General features: G+C 29.4%; 1 protein-coding gene across 3 annotated transcripts in view; it reads right to left on the minus strand.

Annotated features, from left to right (window-relative positions):
* Positions 1–24600, minus strand: part of LOC122716869 (dorsal-ventral patterning protein Sog) — a 69931-nt gene that overhangs the window by 16306 nt on the left and 29025 nt on the right. For 2 of the 3 annotated variants that reach the window (XM_043940331.1, XM_043940333.1), the window contains exons 2-3: positions 14683–14786; positions 4073–4202 (exon numbers count right to left, since the gene is read on the minus strand). In XM_043940331.1, coding sequence (XP_043796266.1) covers positions 4073–4202; positions 14683–14786 — 234 coding nt within the window. Of the gene's footprint in view, positions 1–4072; positions 4203–14682; positions 14787–17346; positions 17485–24600 lie in introns of those variants that run through there. The other variant, XM_043940332.1, reaches the window with a different exon arrangement.

The raw sequence follows: 24600 nt of genomic DNA on the forward strand, positions 1-24600 counted from the left end.
AATCAACCCACGCCATTTTTTTTTTACAATTGACATTTTTACGTGAGAACCAAGAGGGTGCTTCTTGTATTTTAAATAATTGAAAATTATTAATTAATTATTAACAAATAGAAGCTGAAGTGATAAAATAAGTATAATTGTCTAGTAATGCTCATTTGAGTAAATTTTTTTCAATTTTCAAATAAAAAATTAATTGGGGAAGTTTGGAAAAATAAAATATATAATGAATTATTTAGAACTATTTTCAAAAAACTCTTTTTTTATGGATTTTGACAAATTTAAAATATTTTAATCTTTACAATTTGATCTTTGAATCCACAAAATGCGAAAATAATCCTTAGGCGAATGAAATTATAATAAAAACGATACAAGCAATATATTTTATATTTATATAAATTAAATCAATAAAATAATATAAAATTGTCTCAAACGACAATTATCTATTATCTTAATAAAAATTTTTTCTATTGCATAATTATTTTTTTACAAAAATAATTAAAAGAAAAGTCACTTTACAAACTACACAAAATATAACATACATCAAGTGAAATTGCAATGAGATATTGGTAGGTATTAAAGACCATAGCAGAATTGGAATAAAAAATATTAAGTTTCCATTATTTCAAAGATACAGACTATTGTAATTAAAATAAATTTAGAATAACTAGACAATAATATGCCTTGTCAGACATTTAATAATTGCAATTGAATTCAAAGTTTTTTTTAGTTATCTAATAACTTTTTAATAATAGATTTCAATGCTAAACACAATTTCTGGAATTCAAGATCAACAAACAACAAAAGCTAAAACTATACTAAGAAACCAATGACAGTTAATTATTAGTCCTTTCGACTAATAATTATAGATCCATGTATTGTGACCAACAAATCCTAATACTTGACTTACTGAACTTTGCTATCATCAACGTCAAAAGCAATAGCTTTCAGATCATTGAATTTAGTTCAGATCAATATGTCAATTTTATTTACAATCAACTCGAAAGTCACGTTATTTACTAATCAACGTAATCTAACAAATAAAAGAACAAATAGAAATAACTAAGAATAGAAATATGAAAAACAAATTAAAATGCATTATTCCAATGAAGTCTATTTACAACATAGAAGCAGAACGACAGAGTAGATAATAATCCTTTTGCAAATACCAATTATTGAATCTACTTATCACATATCAAATGAAAATTATTTAAAGTATCCACATATTAACTTGGTATTTCATACAAATCCCTTAATGCGAATTGCTACATTGCTTGTTAGCATTATCTATGTAAAAAATTGAAATGCAAATATCCTTTAGATAAAATAATTTAAACCCTATCACATAAATCATATAAACACATTAGAAATATTGACAGGCATGATTTGATTGACTTATTGCTTAACTAGCAAAATGTTATTTTGTTTATTATATAACTATCTATTAATGTTATGTAAATAAAAACTGGAATTTAAAAAAAAGAAGAAAATTTATAATGGAACGTGATATCAATAAAAAGAAATAATTAAAATATTACAATTGCAAATACGTGGAAGTGTCTGTCACGTAGTAATACGTTTTTTGAATTGCTAAAACAGTGTTTTCAATCAATGAGGAGTAGGGCACGCATACTAATCTTACTATATATGATAATACCAATAGTGATAAACTGTTAATTCCACCTAATTGTAAGTTCTATGCAAGAAATCCTACTTTTCTTGTAGCCAATTACACAAAAATAATGTTACAACATCATTAGACATGCTTAACATCGCGTCTGATTGGCATTCCTATTCAATGGGTTACGAGTAGACAAGAATATATATAAAAAACAAAAAAAAAAAAGAAAAAAATACAGGATGACAAAGAAAGTATATTCTTATGATTGTAAAAAAAAAAATCTTTCCATTGTCCAGAATAGAAATAAGAAACGCACGAACAAAGACTATGGATTTATCCATGGTTAATAAATGACTAGCTAGCTAATTGATTCTAAGTAACCAATAAATTGCGCTGCTCATTGTAAAAGTGATGAATATATGCGTTTGATCGAGTGACTATCTTTTCATTCGATGTTTGTTCATCAAAAAGCCTACGCTTTCACCAACTTGATGAAAAATTACAATTTTAATTTTAAAGTATATGTAAGTCATGATTAGTGATTCAAAATTATAATTTCAATTCTTGGAATATGAACACAAATACAATGGGTCAAATGTAATCAATATAATCATTTATATTTTATTTAATTTTTCTTATCTTAAATTAAAATCATTGTTAATTATCAAGTTGATTGATAATCAAAAATGAATTAGCAATTGACGTGGAAACATTTATAAACTATTAAATTTGCAATTAGATTGATTGATTGATTCAACTTGATTAGAATTCTGTTTCAGAGAAATTCTTTTATTTAAGAGAATACTAAATTCTAGGTCTCATTGGTGACCATATTTCCATATAAAAGCGACAGGAATGGGCGCAAGTATTTCGACCATTTCATTTATTCTATCCACATTCTATGATAATTAATGATGATATATGGAATTCCATTCAAAAAAGAAACAGAGCCAAATAAATGTTAGAAGAATTTGGCACATGCCATTGAAGTGAAAGTTGTTATTTGCGAGACATTTTGAAGAACAAGAAAACGAATTCTAGCGTAACTATATAATATAAAGATCTGAGATAGAATGAGAATAGATAAATGGATAAATAATTTTTTTATTATTTTTTTCCAAAACTTTACGCTACTATGCTAAAAATTAAAAATCGTTAAAAAAGATTAGTAAATATTTTAAACAAATGTTGCGAACTTTGATACATTTTACATCATTGCGGAAATTGAAACTATGAATAGCAAAAATTGTTTTCAAGAACAATTACTTTAAGAAATTAAAAATAATATTATAATAATAAAAAAAAAAACGAAAAAGATAAAAACTTCGAAAAAATCGTTGAAAAAAAGAAAGCTTCATATAATGACAAAAAGTAACAAGTAAAATTCTTTTGCTATTTTACAGCATTAAAAAAAAGATATTAATCTTTGCTAATAGGAACACTTGACAATTATAGCGATAATACAAGTAAAGATATAAGGTGAGAATGGTCGATCATGATTACATAGCATTGCAAATACGATTATCAAATCGATAGGATCGATAGAGAAACGTTCGAAGGATGCGTGAAGAAAGAACGAGGGAGCCCTCTGGTAGTCGATAAAAACAACGATATAGATAAGAGAGGCGGTGATCATTGATAAATGATTTATATAAATCACTTAATTCTCATTAATGCCTCCAGTCTCTCAATATATATATATATTCTTTCGTTGATATTTACGACCTATGATTATTTCAATTTCACTATTGATAATTAACCTTTTTTTCTTCGTTTTTTCTCTTTGAAATATTTATGGTTAGATGCTAATGCGAAGAAATGTCAACGATATATATTTTACTTTATTTTAAGGTACATATCCATTCCGACAAATTGAACTAATTTATTATAACATATTTTTTCATTTTAAGATATAATACTGGATCTATACTGGTTCGAAAATAGAATATTGCTGTTTACGTCCAATCCAATAATACTAAGCAAAACATGAACATAACCTATACACGCTGACAGGATATTTCTTTGAAACAATGATCGATATTATAAAACTTTTTTTACATTACGGTAATATTTTTTTTTTTTATAACATTTATGTATTATAATAACATTATGTTTTATAACATTATTATACATAACATTTATGTATTATGTAATAACTTGCATAAATGCAAATAGTAAAACATAATGATTTGTATGTATCAAAACAAAAAATTTGATAATTATTTAGAAATATCAAATATCACTTTCGATTTCTATGATTTTTTAATATATCGTAAATTAAATATATTAATATTATATTTTAATATTAATATAATTAATATCGTATATTAATATTTTAAAAAATTTTATCCTATATGTAATTTTCCCTCAATTTTAATTTTAGAAATATTTGGAAGAAAACATTGTTATATAAAGAATTAAGTGTCTACAAAGAAAAATCACAATATTACTTACTGGAATTTCCCGGACAAGATTTACAGCATCGATCTGGAAGAAGAATTGGATCTTTGCACGTGAGTTCTGGGCATTCGTTCTTGATGTTACGACAATGGACTCTCGCTACGATTCGTCGTTTCTTTTGTATCTGAAAGCAAGATGTATTTACAGATGCTTAACAAAATATATATATATATGAGACACTATAATAATTTTTATGCCAAGATGCGCAAAAAAAAAAAAAAAAATATAAATATTTATCCGCCGTAAAGACAAAATTTAATATATCCAGGAAATAATCATTGAAGTTAATTATTATTCAAATACTAACGAATGCTAATACGTTATTTTCCTTTTCCAAATTATGCAAATTCTTGTGAGTTTCTCCATTAGCTTGTTCACACTACTGGACACGTTCACGGTGACGTTTGAAAGTGTGATTGTAATGTTTTCAAGCCTGTAAACGTGCTTACATGTTTATTACTCCTTTACGCATCGCTGACGACAGTTGAAACGTTTACATGCATCGCGTGCATAAATCTATCGACAAGTAATTGGTAGGTGTTATTGATCACAAAGGACTCGTTTATCACGGTCAATGGTACCATTATTCGCGACACGATTTACAATATTCCTCCGGTAATATAAATTATCATTTAACGTCTCTGTCTCGGTCACCACTTTCTAAACATTTCCGCGAAAAAGTATCCGTCCACCTATCCTCGTGATTATTCTAAACCATGTCAGTGACACCGTTCTTGCAATATATTATACTATATACACGCTTTATAAATCCATATTTCGTACCATTGTCCATGCCACTTTCTACCATAGATCTGCTGTTTTTCCCTAAGGTATTTCTTTTTTCAGATGTTTTTGCTCGATTATATTGATCTTTACGATGCATTCATGCTCAATGGTATATAAACGATTCAATTCAAGAACCATGGACATACATCTAGGAAAGGTATTTCAATTTTTTTTTTTTTTTACAAAGGTAATTAGTATCGAAATTTTTTAACGATGGTAGAAATAAATGAATATTAAGTAAAAGAGGTTTGAATAAATTTAAAGAATAATATCATGAATTAAATAAAAATAAAACAATAAAAATGAATGATAAATTAATAAGATCGAAAAAATATTGTATATTTAATCTTTGCATGATTTCATATTATTATAATCAATCTGTTGACGCATTTATGAAGCTGAAAAAAGAAAATAAACGAAAAAATGATTATTCTTACTGATTACAAATATTTTGATTTTGAATTTATATTCCATACTTTATTTTATATTAATTTTTTTAAAAATTAATAAAAAATAGGAAGAACTTTCTTCAAATTCTTTCGATTAAAATCTTATCTTAGTAACAAAAACTTAAAAAAAAAAAAAAAAAGAAACATTAACGATGATTAGTTTTCGAGTTATTTATAAAAAAAAAAAGTATATACTTTTGTGCATCTATATCAGTATAATACCATTTGTATAAACTTTTTATTATATAAAAGAAAAAGTTATCCTTTACAATATATTCTCCATTAAAATCGAAGAAGAAAGAGCTAATTGAAGGATTTACGAAATAGCTGTAATGAATGGATAAAATGAAATGAATTATTGATGAATTGCAGGGAGAATATCGTATAGATATTAAGGCTAATGTAAATATCATTAGACAACTTTTACTAATGAAGATTCTTGTATTAATATCTGGATAAATAACATTCAATGTATTAGTATCATTTGTATATGCAACATTCAATATACAATACTAATTTCTTATTAATATTTTAGAAATTAATAAATATTCCAAGCTAAAATTTTAGATGTAAATTTCTCTTTATCTCTCTAAGTTTCATCGGGAACTTTATCCAAAGTAATAAATAGAACAAGAAGAAGGATCGTTTGATATACTTGATCCTGAAACCACCGTATAACTTTTCTGTTATTCAACGAATACGAGTTGGCCAGTCGATAAATATCCAACTTTAGAGCAAATTCCTGGCACCTAGTTATCTGCGAGTGTGAAAAGCCAATCTCGAGAGATTTTTTTCCAATGGCATGCCGACCGAAGCAAAGGATAAGAGATCACAAATCGAAAAAGGTTCCAGTTACAGCCGGGATCAAGGGAAGAAATTAAATTTGGGGTTTTATAATGCTGCATAACATTCCTGAAACGCGAAACGATACACGTTCGATGTTGATTCGAGTGATAAAGTGATGAAAAAAAAAAAAAAAAAAAGAAAAGAAAAGAAAAGAAAGAAAGACCGCCAAAGACCGAACACAGACGTTCAACTTCGTATTACAAGGGAACCGAGGCGCCACGAGTAAATTCCGAATTTGAGAGGACCACGTGAGAACACGAGACCGTTAACTGGATTCCGCGACCGAGTGTATTTTTTATCTTTCAGAGATACATTTAAGTACCAGCCGACGCATGCCTCAGATAAAATCCACGACATTGCGAATATTACAAAGTACCAGAAACTATTTTATTGATTTAGGCATTCGAAAAATGTATATAAGATCGATTATAAATTTAATATTGAACATCATTAAACATCTTGGACATCATTAAATATACGTACAACTAACTGCATTGATAAAGTAAAGGTATATTATTTCATAGAATCTATTCTTAATTAAGCACAAATGAACGTAATAATAATGATACTGATAAAAAAACGCTTTTGTTTTTTTTCTTCTCTTTAAGGAAGTTTTGAATATCCTTCGAAGTTGCAAATACCGTATAAATATAACTGTGTGACGCTATGGCCAAAAATATCACACGACTGTGTTAATATCGCAACCAAACGGCGATGAATGTGTATGTACGTATGTATGTATATATGTATGTATGTATGTATGTAAATGTCCACGTACGATGTGATGAGAACGTTTTCGCGAGGCACAGAGAGAGATCGCTCGAACGATCGTCTTGAGCCTCGAATTAAAAAGCGTCCCGCTATTCATAAACTGTGGCTGGTATGGTTTCAGCCACCCACGATTTTCTCTGATCGTAGTAGCCATTCATTATTTCGACGCTATTCTAGAAATAATAATAATAGAAGCAAGATGAACGTTCTCTAACGATCGAGTAGGAAATCAATGTTGATTCATGCGTGGGATTCCTTCGTGTGGGCTGCCTTTCAAACATTTCCACTTTAAAAACAAACACTTTTTCAACTCCGTATACCGCTTCGTGAGAAACTTTGAATCAATCTTTTCTGATTGTTTTTTAATGCGTTAATTAAATCTAGAATTATTATGAGATCTTTTAACGTGCTGCCATCTACGTACGTCTGATTGGTTGGTTAGAGAACGAACGAGTAATGGTAGACATACTAGCGCAATATATGACTTCAGGTAAAGAAACGACAACGTCTCGTGTGATTCACGCGATGTGTCTGCCTGACTGCTCTCACAACGAAGCCCGCGACCTATCAATAGCTTCTCATATACACTGAAGAGAGACTGTCATTTCACTGAAGACTAAAAATAGAGTTCACGCGTTCGTCCACAAGCCATTGGGACCAAAAGCAATTCTATATCAGTTTTCTCTCTTTCTTTAGATCGTACTTTCTCTCTTCACCTTCTCTCTTTTCAACTTATTTCGATTCCTTCTTTTTTTTTTTCTAATCATTATCTGAGGGGTAAAATTAGCTTATATTTCAAATTGTTGATACGTATCATTCGTTCTAACATATAATTTAAAAATAAAATTTTATTTTTCCGGATACAAATCTTTTTGTTGAAAATATTTAATTTTTTTATTTGACGAATAAATTCCACAATTTTAAAAATTCATGGTTGAAAATCATGTTTAAATAAAATCAATATTGGTTTTGTTACAAAGCACATAAAGAAAAGGATTAATAAAACGAAAATAATTCTCAGGCATTGTAAATTAAACCAAGTTTAATTTCAATAAATAAATATTTAATTAGCAATTGATATCGTATTTAGAATGCACACGAAAAATTAAAAATTTGCATTACTATAGCTCATTTGTATAATCATCGACTCATCTTAATATACATATTGAACGTCATTAATATGTATTTAAACATGCATGATTTTCGATTTTATGCTTATTTTTAAAGATTAAAATTATGATTTTTGAAATGTACTCGTCAAGTTCTACCAAAATGTCAAAATTAATAATAAAAAATATAGAAATATTTTGATATTTTTACATCCAAAAAATTCCATATACATGGAATAATATGAATATAATTCATTCCATAAATATTTTTAAAAAAATTTAAGTTTTGAATGTATTTATATTTACTTTTGACGCTCAATCGAATGACAATTAATACAATTATAATACAATACAAAATACGAGAAAATTATTTTCAGATTTAAATTTGTAATTAAATTTGTAATTGAATTTGTACATAATGATTTAATAATTTAATAACTTTCCAATAACAAATTTTTCCAATTAAAATTGCATAAATGAATTCATATTAATGATACAAAATTATTTTATAGAAAAATATTCAACATAATTATAAAAAAATTAAGAGATATTGAAATAATCGTTTTTTGTCATATTGTAAAACTTCATTTTTGTTACACATGAATATAATATAATATATATATAATATATTTATATATGTATGAAATAAATTTATTCCAAAAAAAAAATTATTTTTTTAAACATTTGACATTTGAATTGTTTTAAGGTAAATTATTAAATTAACAAAAAAGAACGTAAAATATAACGTCTGACATGGTGTAATAGGCAAATATGTTGCCAGTCAAGGACAGAGTTTATGAAGATTGGCTAAATTAAAGTCCATTGGGACCAGTCCAGTCGAGACCGTTCTGTTTGATATATATTCGCGACAGAACTCGTTACTATGATAGAGAATATTAATCGAAGGAGTGAGGACTTCGAATCGTTTTATAATTGACCCCAAATTTACTTTTACATTCTTAACTCACAATCAACTGTGCGCCAGTCAAGTTATTAAACCAATGTTATTAACCTCGTTACGACTTCGTCAGACTAACTTTGGATCCATCATGGAAACTATACATGCATTGCCCTAATTGTTAACATCCTTTCGATGAATCACGTAAACATATCTGCTATATTTAAAAATAATAATAATTCGATCCTAAATTTGTGAAGATGATTAATCATTTGTGATTAAATGTGACCGTTCGTTTGATAAATATAAATGAAATAAATATATTTTTTTCGCATACACACCTCTCTATAACGTACTGTTAATTTATTTCTTTTTATATCCGTTAATTGGCCACGTGTTTCGACAGATGTCGCGCTTCAAGTCAGATTTGTACACGCCATCTACATACACAGTGTTTTCTTTAATCGAGAACAGTGGAATATCTCTATATCCAAGGGATTAAAATTATCAAAAAAATATTTTAAAATTGTTTGGTTCGAAGTTAGATATCATTGGTGTAAATTATTTTTTTTCTTCAGCTTCTGAATTTTAACAATAAGGGGTTGCAATATTTAAGTGAAAATGTTTCTTAAATCAATAATTTTTCGATATAAATCGATTAATGCATTCAAAGTTAATTTAAAGAATGATGGCTTGACTTTAAAAAATTTACACTTTATGATGTATCCATTTTTTTTGTTAAAAACATGTTTTGTTAAAATATTTCTTTGATTTAAATACTAATCTCTTATGAAGTATTTCATTATTCTCATTTAAAAAAAACACGCTGCACAATGCTTTGTCTTACTTAAAGTGTCGGGCATAATGTGAACCACAAACAGATTAATCTAAATCGATAGAATCAAGATGTGAACTTTGTGTTTTGATTTGTGCAATGTAAATAATTTTGAATATTTAGAAAAAAATTGAATCTTTATTTTCGTAAAAATGGTAACACTTGTTTACATACTTTGTCAACACGTGCTGTAAACACGATTTAAAGCGACAATGAAAGATGTATATATAAAATGGCATAACAATATATTTTATCATTTTCTTTTAGTCGCAATTAGAAAATCAATTTCGAGATATATGCGCAATCACAACGCAATAATTAAACTAAACGTCTGATAATCAACTGCAAAGAAATATTAATCATTTTCCATTAATAGATATTAATTAAAATAGATATTAATGATCTATTTTATAAAGACAGTCGAGTTATCGATATAATTTAATTATTCATTTTAATTAACGAAATAGATAGAAATATAAATAGATATATTTGTGTATCAATTGATTATTAATTATTTTATTTTGTTTTTATTTATTATTATTCTTTTATTTAAAAATATATTTTATAAAGATTAATTTTTAACGTTTTTTTTTCTTTTCTTTTCTCTCTTTCTTTTTTACTAATGATATTCTAAATAAATTTCACAATATCTATATTGTCGAAGATAACAAATGTTTTCATGCTCGTTTTGCGATTAAAATTATGCAAATAAAGGAGGATAGAGAAAGAGAAAAAGTGAATAGCGCAAGAAAGAATGAACGCAAATATTACGTAGGTGGTATCGGTGAATCCTGGTATAATAAGACGAGTATCTTTAAAAATATAATCGATACAAGGCGGCAAATAATAGACATCAAAGCCTTTCTCAAACCCACTTTACATATACTTCGTTATCTCTTTTCTATCTTCAATGAATTGAATACAAGTGGGTGTGAACCGAAATCTCGGACTGAATCATCGTTTAACGGTGTTTTTGTTTCGAATAAAAATTGTTTCGCTTGATAAAACTCTATCTTTATCGTTTTTTATTCGATCAATACAAATCGTACGTAATTTTAAAACAATTTTCAAAATGATTAAAAATTATTATTTTTCAATCGTAGTCATACTTCAACTCTTCGCGAGAAAAATTTATATTAATTTTTCAATGATAATCTAATTTAATGATTAATTTTAAAAAGCAGAAAATTTTTTATTCACTTTAAAAAAAAATAAAAATTTGCAAGAATAAAGATTACATTATGATTAAAAGTAATTTTAAAGAAAGATAATTGTACGTTGCGCGGGTTAAACGAGGCAGAAAACATAAGACCTCCGCCTTTCATCGAGAAAGTCCGGAAGGGAACCACTAAATGGAGCTAATCGACCGTAGTTGAACTTTTATCTGTTTAAAATCACCTTCATTAGTGGCAGGCCTATTATTAGAAGTCTGTAAGAAATCTCGATAAGAAAAACACCGGATTTAGCAATCTGGCGTCACGTTTACGTCCGTTTGATCGTAACGATCAACGGTATATGTATATAGGGTGTCCAACGAATACAGACACGTACGCTGCATCGTTAAAACGTGTAACGAGCCAATAAAATGAACACGTGAACAATGTTTTATGATTTTCATCCAATTAGGTCGTAAAAAAACGCGTTTTATCCACGTCATCTTGTCAGAAATATTCTATATATATATATACGTACATATCGTTTTTTTTTTTTTTTTTTTATAGCTCTATAAAAACACGTCGTGAAACAAAATGAAAAGAGACAAGATCGATAAAAATTGCGCATTTTTTCATGTAAATACAAGTAGTGAGTCAAACTGTTAGTCAAACTGTTATCGATCGCATTATTGAATATTGAATCAATATTATTGGTCAAAGAAGGCGCGAAAGGGTAAGAATATCGATGACAATCGTGCAATAAGAGACGTGTCGGTAATGTTACCGACAGATCAAGCGCAAAAAACAAAGTTTCCCTTGTGTATACTATGCAAATAATTATTATTGCGCGATCACATAAGAATTCGATGATTCTATGAGAAAAAATAAATTAAAACAAATTAATTATTCCAATATAAGTGATTGTTAAAGTTTGTTATATTAACATTTTTTGTACATTATTCTCTTTGCTATTACTTTTTTTTTTTATTCTACTCTCATAATAACCTATAAAAGATAATGTATCTCGTGCAAATTTATGTTATGCGTAATATTATACTTGATCGAATATCTATTTTATATTTTGCAGCAAAGCACATAGATAATAGAGCAATAACCGAGACGAAAAAACCTGTTTCTCGAACGACATCCAGAATTAATTTAAAATCTGGTATACATGACGTTATTGCTTCATATAATTTTATGATTTTATAAATAATAAAATGATTATCTTTCTAATAAGCTTAAAATTGAGCGGTAAATTTGAAAATTTTTCTAATAATCTATTAATTTTAACGTGACATTTTATTTGTCATCTTTTTATTAACATAAACAATGCGATAACAAAATAATGAAATTGATAAAAATATAAATTTACAATATACTTATATATAAGATGTAACATCGGTAAATATTTTTTTAATAATTAAAATTAAAGTTGGAAGATAAATGATTCTCTGAGTCTGAGTTTGTATATTTGAATAAAAGCAATTTATTGAATATTAATTTTTTTAAAGAATATAAATATTACGTTGAATTCTTTAAAGATTACTTTGAATGAAAAAAAAAAAAAATAAAAATAAAAAATTTGCAATCTTACGTGTAGTTATTGCATCACATTTTAACTAGTTTCATTACTCACTATGTACATATAATTGTATCATACTTTTTAAAATTATAATCATGAAAGGAAATTCCAAGAATTTGATTTAATATTTTTTTCTTCTTCTATCGAATAGATTTAACTTCACAAACGAGGCTTGTTGATTTCAAATGAAAACCTGACTGTTATAATAATATAATAATATCAAAATCAATGACGAATATTTGTTATGAATAGAAACAGCGACAGTAATAAGAAATAATAAAAATTCAATCAATATTGACGTACGAGAGAAAATATATTGAAAATTAAAATTCTATTTCAAGAGATTAAAAAAAATTAAATTGTAAAAAAATGTGATAGTTTACATAATACTGGTGAACGTGATCAATTTATTTCTATGACGCAAAGCACACAAGATTATATGATCTCACTACGAAATTACGAAAGTTCCAAACTGTTTGCAATGGTGCTAAATTGTCGCGTCATGCGAATGCAGTTTCATTAAAAATGGCGGACACGTACGGATGACAAAATGTATAATCGATCATAGGTGTGGTTCGTCAACGATTACGTCGGAAATACAAAAGAATTCATCATTTGATCGAACGGAAACAAGTTTCGAAAAAAAAATATTCAATGACACTCGAATCATCAATCTTCGTTCGATTATATTTTATAAATATAAGGATATTAATTATATCTGCAGAATATTTACAATGAAAAACTGATATCTCCAATTGTAAGTTCATTTATTGTAATTTTGATCATCTATTTTATATTTGTTTCTTTTTTCGCATTCCACGTATATGAAAAAATACTATGCATGATATTAATTCACGAGTTATATTTTATTTACACATAACAAATAAATAATCGAGAAATTGCAATGAATGCACACGATGTAATAATATGAAAAATTTTCTGCGAATAATATGAAAATTATCACCGCTTACGTGTAAATGAAAAAGCTGAAAATTCATACTCTTCACAACATATTTCAAGATCATTAAAATCGACAAGGAAGCTTAATTTAAATTTTTCTAATTTCAAAAAATAGAAAATTAGTAGAATAATCTGAATTTTTCATGTACCGAATTATTTAATAATTTAAAGTAATCATGCTAAATTGAATTTAATTTAATGTTATGATCTATACGGGAACAATGTCAAAAATTCCTTATACAGCGTTCGAAAGATGTGTCAGAATATATTCGTGAAATGATACTTATGAGCGATACATGCGTCTCGCTCACGTACTTAGTAGACGAGCTAAGAAGCGGACGCCAGTCTGTCTCGGACAGGAATGGGATTAGAAAGCACGTCAAGTCTCCGTGGGTCACGTCACCCAGATCGAGATTTAGTTCGTGCCTCGCGTATTGTGTCGATATACAGCACTCTCCAAAGGGTGATTCCACGACGATTTTTCCTTCTCGGAAAAATTGATCATCTCAAGATAATTCTATATTCGAAAAAACTCGTACACAGATTCTACACGGCTCTACGATCTTTTCAAAGCAAAGTCTCAAACATTTAACATATTTTATATTCAAAGAAGAAAACGTGAATACGCGAATATGTTCCACTTTTAAATTACAATAATTTTAAATTTATCTGGTTAATTATTATTTACATAATAGGCGTGATAATAATTCAAACGACCTAAAAAAAAAAAAAAAAAACTGTGGTGGTTATGCATTGCAAATTATTATTGCGATCGATAAAAACGTCAAAGCGTAAAAACCGACTCACTTTACGACTTCATTTATTCAATGATATGATTAATGATCATTATTGCGAAATAATAGTAATAAATTTCTAATAAGAAATATATATATATATATATATATATATATACACAACTGAATTTTGAAACGAACTCTAGTGGCCGAGAACGAGGGTGTTCCGGCGCTCGTTGTACGTACAACGAATAATCGGCGTGAATTCTGTAAAAGTCGCGTCAGATCGGTTGGTTACACAAGAAATGTAATGTTGTATAGGTACATGCGGCGAGAGGGTTAAAGGTCGAGCTGAAACGAAGAGAGAGAGAGAGAGAGAGAGAGAGAGAGAGAGAGAGAGAGAGAGAGAAGGGGGGGAAATCCGCGCACACAGACAGGCACGAATGTGCATGAGGGCACACCCACTTTAATACGTACCGGAATGCATTCGCATTTGATGCAGTACATGACTCCAAAGGGCGGGCCCAAATCCGCGAACCAGGTGGAGCCCAGTTCCCGTATCTGCTTGCCGAACGTACATTCTGCAACAAAGAGGGATTTGAATTGACTTGGTGAATTTGTGACTCTTTTCTTTCTTTTTTTTTTTTTTTTTTTTGCATTATTTTTACANGTATATGTATATAACCGAGCAAAAATTCTTTAAACTGAAATATTTAAAAGAGAATGGAAAATGAAAATTAGAAGGGAATAGAGAAATAGTTTAAATGAAAGAAGATTTAGAAGCAAACGTAGACTTCTTTTTTCGATTAATTTGGTAAAATTAATTGTTCAAGTTCAATTCGAAGAGGTTATTGTTATTTATTTTGTTCGGTTTTTTTTTTTTAATTATTTAGAAATATATTAACTAAAAGATGATAAAAAAAAAAAGGGAGCGTTAAATTCCAGATTTAAGTTTTTGTAGAAATAATCATGTTTCGTTGGATCTATATGTAATATAACTACATAATATACATAATCATTTCTAGAATGGAATAAAAGTGAAATCGTGGGATGAATGGAGGATTCTTTCCGGCTGGGACACGCTAATCGACAACCTCTGAATCATCAACATGCCCGAAGAGTAAAACGTCTCTGGTCGCCGCTTAAAAAACACCGAGACGACGATGAGACAGTGTATAAAAGAAGAAAGCGACAACGTCAGAGAGAAAGAGGGAAGAGAAAGTGGCAGAAAGCGATTTGGAAGAAGGAAAAAAGAGTGTGCATCATTCTTGCAAGGCCGTTGCCTCGTTTAACAGTGATGGCGATTCACCTTCTTCCACCGAAATAAAAAAAAAAAAAAAANAAAAAAAAAAAAAAAGAAAATAGAAATAAAGAAGAGAAAAAAACCGGCTGGCTAATGCCGGTGTATGACTGCTAACCGTTACGATGAAACATCCTTTCTTTCTTTTTTTTTTTTTTTTACAACGTAAAAATAAATATTCATACCGAAAATAGCGTGAACTCTTTCTGTCGGATTACGTGACTTATTATCTTTTCTAAGAAACTACTTTCACCCCCTCCACCAGTATGTATTAAGTGCCCGGTAACAGAGGATTCATATATTCGTACATTGACATATAGAAATTTCTCGAGGAATGATTTTAAGAATAAAATAGTTGTCAATAATATTAGCAATAAAATTAATAATTCTGCTGCTATGGAAGTTAGTAATGATCTTTTTTAAAAAAAAACATATATAAATTGCTAAATTATATGCTTGGATTATAATCTGGCATTAAATATCGAATGGCGTACAACTGTACTTCAGTATTTTTATTATAAATTCTTTCTAAATATAAATATAAGTACATTAAATAAAAGAATAAATAAATTACATCATATTACAACTTAAATTTATAGTTGATTTAAAATTGGTATATATATATATATATTGATTATACATATTATGAGCAAATCTTGCGACTTTCTATCTTTATTTCTTGCACAAAGGAAACCTTGTTCAGATCTGGGTTTATTAAATTCAGATTCTCTATTCCTTTCAATTGAAAAAAAAAAAAACATTTCTTCACATATTGATATATGATAAATATAAAAAAGCAAAATTATATGAAAATTCAAAAATTTATTTTTGAAATTATAATAAAAAAACGAGAATAATGATTTCAATTGATATACAAGAATGCACCAAGAGTAAAATATAACAGATCATACGCTGATCAACGGTTAAGAATTTCTAAACATTATCAACGAAGCTATTAGCCGAGTCCCGATGTAAATCACATTTGAACCTATTCAGAACACACCAATACGATGAGAAAAGCGTCGCGACGCTTCATGTTGTAAGAATAAATGAGAGAACGAGAGAGACCGATATCTCTTTAGGCTTGCCCAGTCATTCCCTTTGCTTCAGATGTGCACGCGTTTGAAAGAGAAAGAGAGGAAGGAAGATACACAGTAAGACTCGTTGCGCGAGGTCGTTGCACTGTGTGTACTAAGTCGTTCTAAGCGCAGAGTCGGTCCTAAGCAACCAGGCGAGCTCGAGAGAAGAGCCTCGATACGCCACCGCATCGCAAATATGCGAGTCGAATGCTACGTTGTCGCATCGTCTCGCGCCCTTTATTCATATGTGTTCATACAAACGAAAGCAATTTAATATTTATACCATCAGTTCACGTTTGGCAACGACAGGTGACAGACATTGTAAGAATAATATTTCTTCCGTATAGTGATCACACGTCTCTCGCTTAGTAAAATTTTCCCTGAATTAAATATACATAATACGAAAGTTTCTGCTCGACCACATTCAGACAACTTCAGTCACGTATCGTAAAAGTCTACGAGAATGTCAGTTGTCACGTGTCCGAAACGTAACGTTTGAATCAATCGTAATGCTGTGTATAGACATTCATATTTGATAATATATAATATTTGTCCGAATCATTTCCATAATGTTTTGAATTTGAATGAATATAAAATTGATGTTAAAGATCAATTTACATCTCAACAAGTCTCCGTCGAGTTCGAATTGAAAATTATTATAGTAATGTTTATATATATATATATATATATATATACACAAGTGGTTTTGTTAGGTTAGGTTAGCTTCGGATCTTATCGCTATTCTTTCATCAATTCACTCACCTTTGAATATATTAAACGTTAGAAGAGAAGATATCAAATGTTAAGGCCAAGGTTAAAGTCGTCTTTTTAATTTTTATCGTAGTATCACATTGTAATTTATAGAAATAGACACACATCGAGGAGGACGTGAAAATTGGAAAGAAGCTTCAAGGTAAAACTATTGAAATATTGCGCATGCGCTTATACCAATCTCACATTCTCCTAATAGATTTCTTTTCTTTTTCGACTCTGGCTTGTTTTCTCGAAATCCATAAAATATATTGCACGAAATAATATCAATAGAAAGCTCAATAATCTTTATTATTGTTATAATAATTATTTTTACAGAAATCCGAAACTATCTCGTTTGTTTCCAATCCCGATAAAAATAAGATTTAATGGAGATGCATAGATACATTAATTTGGCTGAACTTACAAATTTACCATTTAATTTCAAATTCACGTAATGTGATGACGTTAGGGCGAGAGTCATAGGCGTCGAATCTTGCTAAACGTTTAATCTATTATTATAAGGATGAGAATAGGACACTGTATGGCAGAGTGGACGACACAGTGCATAGAACATCGGTGCTAATTTGGTCCATATACCAACGTTTCATACACCGTTAACTCTGCTAACCTATCTTATGAAATCTTGTACATTTTATCTCAATGTTAGATCAACAGCCAATATTTCGGAAATGCCAAACGCGTTGAACCAGAAATTCAATAACCCGATTCATGATGGCGTTTCCAGCTTTTTCCTTGTAAGTAGAGCTTTTGTGCTATTATCTCTATTCGTGCTTGACACGTAACAAAATTAAGAATGCTAGCGGAGAACTGAGAGAGCGTTCATGCGAATTACTCGGGCATTTGCATAAATGGATTAGCATAAATTAAGCCGAATGGAAAAGCGTCGAGGCTGCGTCCGTAAATTGGTCGCAATTTGCATAAACGGAGAGAAGGCATCTCGCGTAATGCGTTCTTTCCTTCATCGGTTCGCAGAAAGATCATACGAAACACGACGAAAGTTGACAACAAGTTAAAAAAAAAAAAAAAAAAAAAANAAAAAAAAAAAAAAAACGAGAAGGCACTCGAACAGTGTACATACTGTTACGACGACAACCAGGGCCAATCCTGAAAGCGACGACGTAATACAGCGTTTGGGCAAGACACGTAACGACGACAGGCGTCCTCAAACGAGTGTCAGCCGTTTCAAGCATCGCAAAAACAAGAGAAGACGATCGCTGGCGACACCTCTAACCGATGTCGTGTTTAAGATATGAAGCTCGTGTAAATTCACTTCCACTTCAATGAAGGGGGCACAAACGGTTGCTATCGTTCTTTAATATAAATATTGACTTAGGGATAAGGCGAGGATACACAGAAAACATTTGTTATATTATTATCGCAGCGAGTTAAAATTTTCGATTAACTCTCGATGCGATCTTCAAATTTTGATATACTTTTGAGTTTTTCTCTTTAGAGTTCAATAGATAAATAAATCTTTTATAAGAAAAATTATATACGATTAAATTAAATTATTAATATTTACAGTAATCTTATATATTATAAACACGAACGCGTCGGAGAAAAATTAAAATTTAAAGCTCACGAGCATCACTCACATGGACGATTCATTCCTTCTACGTTTAACTTTCCGCGAATCTCATCGAGAATTCTAGGAACACGGTTTCAGCCACTATTCTAAGCAACGTAGGTCGGTCTAGGATAACGCTGAATACGTGGCGCTTCTAAGCCGGGATGAGTTCGATGAACCGCGATGAATCCTCACCAGGGTTCGTTTAGGAAAAGTACGACAGAATAGACCACTGTTAATCCTAAAATATCCAAGCCGTCGGCGTTGACTAGTCAGTCCGGATGTCAGAGAATCGGACACGTTAACTCATCTTGCTTTTGATCCCATAAACTGTTTCTACACGCAAAACGTTAAAACGTCCGACTGATAACTATCTTAAACACATTGTGAAAAGGCTGTTTTAAATTCTCTACGAGAACGTTTATTTTAAAGAATAATTCTTTATTCCCACTGTTATTAAATAAAATGAAAAATAATACAAATTAGAATTAAGGTTAGAATTAAGGTTAGAATTAGAATTAAGAAAGTTATAGAAAATTTTGCAACGACATACATATTATGTTGAATATCTAAATTCATAATTCATGCCATTCACTTCGATTGTTTTTATCCATTAATTGCAAAATTATTCATAAATGCATATATATGTGTGTTTAACACATTTATATAAATCATGGTTATATTTCAATCATCATGTCTGTTTCTATGTAGCATCGTCCTCTAGGTAGATTCTGCAGTATCAGTGTCACGCGTTTTCGCACACTAAAATAAATAAGATTCTCCACGAGTAACGGATTAAAAAGAAAAAANAAAAAAAAAAAAAAAAAAAAAAAGATTACGGAAAAGACACGACGACGCGATAGCTGGGTGACTGAACGACAAACACATGTCACTTTCTTCTTTCGCTTTTTTCCATTTTGCTCCATCTCTCTCTTCCTTTCCATGAATCCCGCGCGCGTTACATTTCCTGTCCCCTCTATTTTGTGATTCGCCATTTATTCCTTCCTCCTTCTCCCCCTTGTACGTTCGCTCAAACTCTCGTCCTTTCTTACTCTAACGTACAGCAGACCCTCTTCCTCATCACCATCTCGAGTTTCACATCACCTTTAGCATCGGTATACGATCTCACGTCACGTGACATTGCCATGCACCGAGTAGAATTGAGGTTATTTTATCTGAACCGGTAACATGTATTTCTCAGCCATGCAATTTCTAATGTTTCGTTGCTATTTTGCACGATTACATTGGATGAAAAATAGAGGGAATTAAAATTAAAAAAAAAGAAACGGGAATAAGATCAATAGAGAAAATATAAACATGAGATATTGAAAAAATTAAAAATTGGTATATAAAAATATTGATGTTTAAAACTTATTTACTCTAAAGCTCTAAACAATTTAAATTAAATAGGTAAAGTAAGATGAAAATAGAATGCAATAAGACAAAAAAATTTCATTCTACATCTAATACAAATGCTTATAACTTAAATTAATAATCGATATTTCTGTATTGGTTTTCTCAAATCGAATCTCTTACAAATATATATTAATATCTTAAAGACAATTTAAAATCATCAATGATTCATGATAATGAATCAAACTGCTAAGCAATTGTATTTAAAATAAATATTTGTATAGAAAGAAGAAAGAATAAAACCTGAAATATTTGTTAAAAAATAGATTCAATTTTTTTTCTTTACCTTAATAGATGAATTAATATAAATAATTTATCACCATTGAAACCAAAAAAAAAAAAAAAAATGTGGAAAAAGATTAGATCTTTCATTGTAAAATTGATATTTCTCTGAAAACAAAATGCATCGTTTCGTCTTCTTCGACGAAATCGTAACCGATGCAAAAATAAAAAAGAATGAAGAAACAAACAATGAAAAAAAAAAGAAAGAAAGAAAGAAAGAAAGAAAAAAGCTCGATAAAAGGAGGCAAAGAGAGACGAGGAGGCGGATGAAGGCGTAAACATGATGGAACTCATGTGCTATCGGCATCATCCTTATGCAATGTTTTCTGGTGATGCATCGTCTCGCCGAATATAAGGGTGCTATTTACATCTTCCGGTCTGATCCTGCGGACCACTTTCTCATAGGTCGGTTTCTTTGCGTTGCAAGTGGGCAGATACGTAGGCGACGTATACACATACACACACACACATACACTCGCAACTTCTCTTCTTCGACATGTCGCCTCTCCTCACGTGTCTTGCCGCTATGTTATAAGCCCGCTACGTCGTTGCGGAACCGTACCTGCTCTCTCGACTACAGGTTTCACGTAGGTGTACGCCTACGTACGCCTCGAATATGTATCTCACCGGGCCCTCGATCAGCATTAATATGCAGAGGACTTGAAGTCAAGTACTCCTCGGCCTCGTTCGGTCTGCACGCAATGCCATACGGTTTTAATTGTCTGAAAGCTTGCAATTTGGACGTTTTATTGTAAATTATTATTGTAATTGAAGGAGCTAATATTGAAAGTAATATTGAAAGTAAAAAAGGAATAATTGAAAATTGTCTTGGCAATTAGAAATTTTACATTATGTTACAATTTTATTATTATTATTATTATTTCAATATCATGTTAAGAATGTGCATTATAAACGAATCGACAAGTGTTATGAATTGAATTTATTATTATTATTATTTTTGTATTATATTAAAAAAAGATATTTTGGTTAATACAATTAAAATTTTAATTTTAAATAATAAAATTTATATATTTATTAGATATATATTAAATTGCATAATGTTATGATTGATTTTTTATTTAGTTACGATGTTGGGATCTCGATGCTCGTTTTTTGGACCACTCGTGTGAAAAAAGTTTAAGAAATATTGGGCGAACACGCATGTAGGCGACACGCCTTCGCAACTTTACTTTTCCCGCTTGGGGGCGCGCGCCCTGGCAACGTACTATGAATCCTGATGACGCTGCCCACACATAGCCAACGATGTTTCGATGCTGCTACACGTATTTCGAAAATACTCTCTCAGACGATAAAACAAAACGCTTACAACTACATGAATCTTAATGGTGATTTCAACGATTTTCTTCGCTTGTCGAAGAATATTATGAAATATAAATGGTTTAATGGTGATTCGAATTAAAATGAATTATGCAATTCACTAGGATTAGAATACCTACGTCGCTAAAATTAGATGTTGGTATGACATTTATAGAATTGGTGATAAAACCGCTTCCTATTGGGATTTGAACTTATAACCTATATAAGTGTCTATATAACCAAAAACACGAATAACCACATTATAATTTCTATAGAGTTTTATATAATTTTATTATCGTATATTGATGTTATTTAAATGTTTAAAAATATTTAATCAATCAAATTTGAATATATATATATATATATATTTTTTTTAATTTCTATACAATTTTTGTGAATTCTTTTCCATATACAAAATGTTAATATATAATATATTTGTTATAACATACAAAACATATAAAAATATCAATGATTAAGGCTTATTTATTACTTGTAATTTAATAAATAAACTTCTATTGACATTATTGTATATTAAATTTTGTATTCATTTTGATCTCTAAAAATGATGTTCCAAACGTGCCCCATGAATATATTAACACTCAATTTATTGCTTATTTTCAAGTAAAAGAAAGTGTACAAGTAAATATATTACCGGTAGTAAATCTGAGTAAATTATATTGATAAAATTATTAATTTTTTACTTTCATAATAACTTATGTTCATTGACTGAAATATTTCAATTACATATATATCAGATTATGTAGAATTTTTTTTGCTCATATAAAAGAAAAATATATTTCATTAATGTTTTTTACTTCAATTTAAAATAGAAGCTTGTAACTTGATAATTAAATGAAGTACATATAAAATAAAAAAGATATATGAATATTTTACATACTATTATAATTTCTAATAGAGAGTTAAAATAATTAATTAGTTCATAGTACAGAAATCAAAATTTCAAGAAAAAAAAATTGTAAAAAGAAAATAGATACCATATTTACTTGATATTTAATTCTACTTTCTAATTAAAAAATTCTCTTCTAGATGATAGATGATAGATGATGAAAAAACAAAGAAAAAGTTTAGCTAATCCTATCTATTGATAACATTATATGTATACATAATTAATTTTCTATATATATATATATATATATATATATATATGCAAAAAAAAAACACTGACTGGTTAAATAAAATTTAACTACATAATATTTCTACAGAAATATTGTTAATCGATCGTAAAAGTTCGAGTCAAATATAATTCCATACGATGCAAGAAGAAGAATGTTAATTAAGAGTTATGAGAATACAGTGCGATTTGCAAGAGATGTGTGAGGATATATGTTACTGTCGCTTAACAGACGTAGAAGAAACAACTCTCAACAGTGTAGAGATATGGCACTATTAAACTGCAATATGCGATTCTTCAATAACTTGAAAATAAAAAAAATTAGAATAATACAACAATAAAGATATTTCTCGAATCGTTATATTTATATCTTTCATTATTTTTAGAAGTATATTATTTCTTTCTTTGGTTCAATTAATTATAGAAATTCACCTAGAAAGAAATAATTGTATGATATAACGTATAAAAAATTATTTTACTTTAACAAATATAAAAAGAAGTATACATAAAAATATAATAATCTTATTAATAGAAAGTAAAAATCAGGAAATTGAACGAAGCAAAAAGTATAAAAAATAAAAAAATTAGAACAAGAATTGGAAGAATATAATAAGAAGTAATGGGATGATTGAAGGAAAAATGAAAAAGACGAGGGAAACGCCTAATGTGGGGACTGTCTCCTCCCTCCTCGCTCTTTTGGCTGTACACTATCGAGACGGCAACTGCAATGTCGAGTGCCGAGTGCTATATTTAGGTGGCCCTGAGTGTGCAAAAATCACCCTACAAAAATCTGGATCAAGGGGCCATTCACCAACTACGCCAAGCATTACGTGGTGTCTGCCGCTGGTAGATACCCTAGAATACGCCAAGACGTCTTCAACAAATGTTCAATTCAACGTCACTATCGTCATCATCATCTTCGTCATATGCGTGATACGTACCAGAATATTGCTTGCTCGATCATATATACATACATATACGTATATTTATGTTTGAATACATACAATAAAAATCGAATCAAATTGTACGATAAGCTGTGCTTTGTCGATGTCTGTCGTTCTCTTGCCACTTCAGCGTTCAACACTTATATTAAAATGCACTTTTGCACGCTCGTTAGCACTGACTATGCAAGTTTTCGCTCATATTCAGACCGATCTGATTCGATGCACGAGCGTGGGATGGTTGATTGTCAATTTGCATGATAGTAGGTGTGGCTGGCATTAGATTTTGTATTTATTTTTGTAATCACTTCTCCCTCACTCTATCATGCAATTGAATTTGTAAGAGATTTTAGACGAAAGTAGGTCACACTAGAATATTTTCGATTTGATTAGTAAATCAAGATATAGTTTATATATATCATTTATAAATTTATATATATATATATATAGATATATATAATGGATTATAATTGAATATCGCGTGACTGTTGGCGCCAGAAATTTATTAGAGATCGAATAATGTGATAAATCAATATGATTAATTTCTTATTGTTATTATCAGCATCGACTATTGCTGATTTTAAGCCTGG

This window comes from Apis laboriosa, unplaced genomic scaffold (genome assembly GCF_014066325.1).
Source record: "Apis laboriosa isolate Shangri-la unplaced genomic scaffold, ASM1406632v1 scaffold49_cov149, whole genome shotgun sequence".
Taxonomy (NCBI): Eukaryota; Metazoa; Arthropoda; class Insecta; order Hymenoptera; family Apidae; genus Apis; species Apis laboriosa.